Source organism: Volvox carteri (assembly GCF_000143455.1).
Source record: "Volvox carteri f. nagariensis unplaced genomic scaffold VOLCAscaffold_27, whole genome shotgun sequence".
In the NCBI taxonomy this organism is placed as follows: Eukaryota; Viridiplantae; Chlorophyta; class Chlorophyceae; order Chlamydomonadales; family Volvocaceae; genus Volvox; species Volvox carteri.
In genome coordinates, this window is record NW_003307570.1 from 59,723 (window position 1) to 60,321 (window position 599).

At 66.8% G+C, this 599-nt stretch overlaps 1 protein-coding gene across 1 annotated transcript in view; it reads left to right on the forward strand.

Annotated features, from left to right (window-relative positions):
• Positions 1-599, forward strand: part of VOLCADRAFT_92585 (uncharacterized protein) — a gene marked incomplete at both ends in the record, with an annotated part of 5,973 nt that overhangs the window by 3,727 nt on the left and 1,647 nt on the right. The window contains 2 exons of the mRNA XM_002951950.1: positions 99-137; positions 290-432. Of these exons, the coding sequence (XP_002951996.1) occupies positions 99-137; positions 290-432 (182 nt within the window). The remainder of the gene's footprint in view (positions 1-98; positions 138-289; positions 433-599) is intronic.

The following is a 599-nucleotide window of genomic DNA, read 5'->3' on the forward strand; positions in this document are numbered from 1 at the left end:
GCACCTTTTTTCCCCGACTTGGGCAGTTTTCTAGACTCTTCGCTGCTGTCTTGCAAACCCCCTGACTCCCCTCCTCCCTCCGTACACCCCGGCTGCAGCAGGTGCTCTTACGGAGCCTCTCCTCCTGCGGGGAACCGGTACGGCAGCAACAACGACAACAACGTCCACCGCCGTCGCCATTGCGGCATCTGGCGGGGCGCTGCTAGGCGGGGCCCCTGTGGCGGAGGGCCCTATGGCTCGTACCGGTGCAACCCCCCACCGCCACCAACACCCGCACCAACACCCGCAGCGTGCGGCCGCCGGTGGTGGTGGTGGTGGTGGTGTTGGCGGGGAGGTGCCGGTGGTGGTGGTGGGGCCCCGGGCCTCCGCTACTCGGCAAGTGTGGGGTCCCGGAGGGGAGAGCTCCGACATGAGCGAGTACACCATGGCCAGGTGGGGCGGGGTGGGGTGACGGGGTGGGGTGGGTTTTAGGGTATTATTCAGGTGGTGTGGAAACCTCAAGGAAGGCTGGAGGGGGGAGTGGCTGGGTAACTGGATGCATTGTGCGGGGGTGGGGGAGGGGAAGAGAGGGGGGGAGGGGGTGGGGGTTATAGGATGGG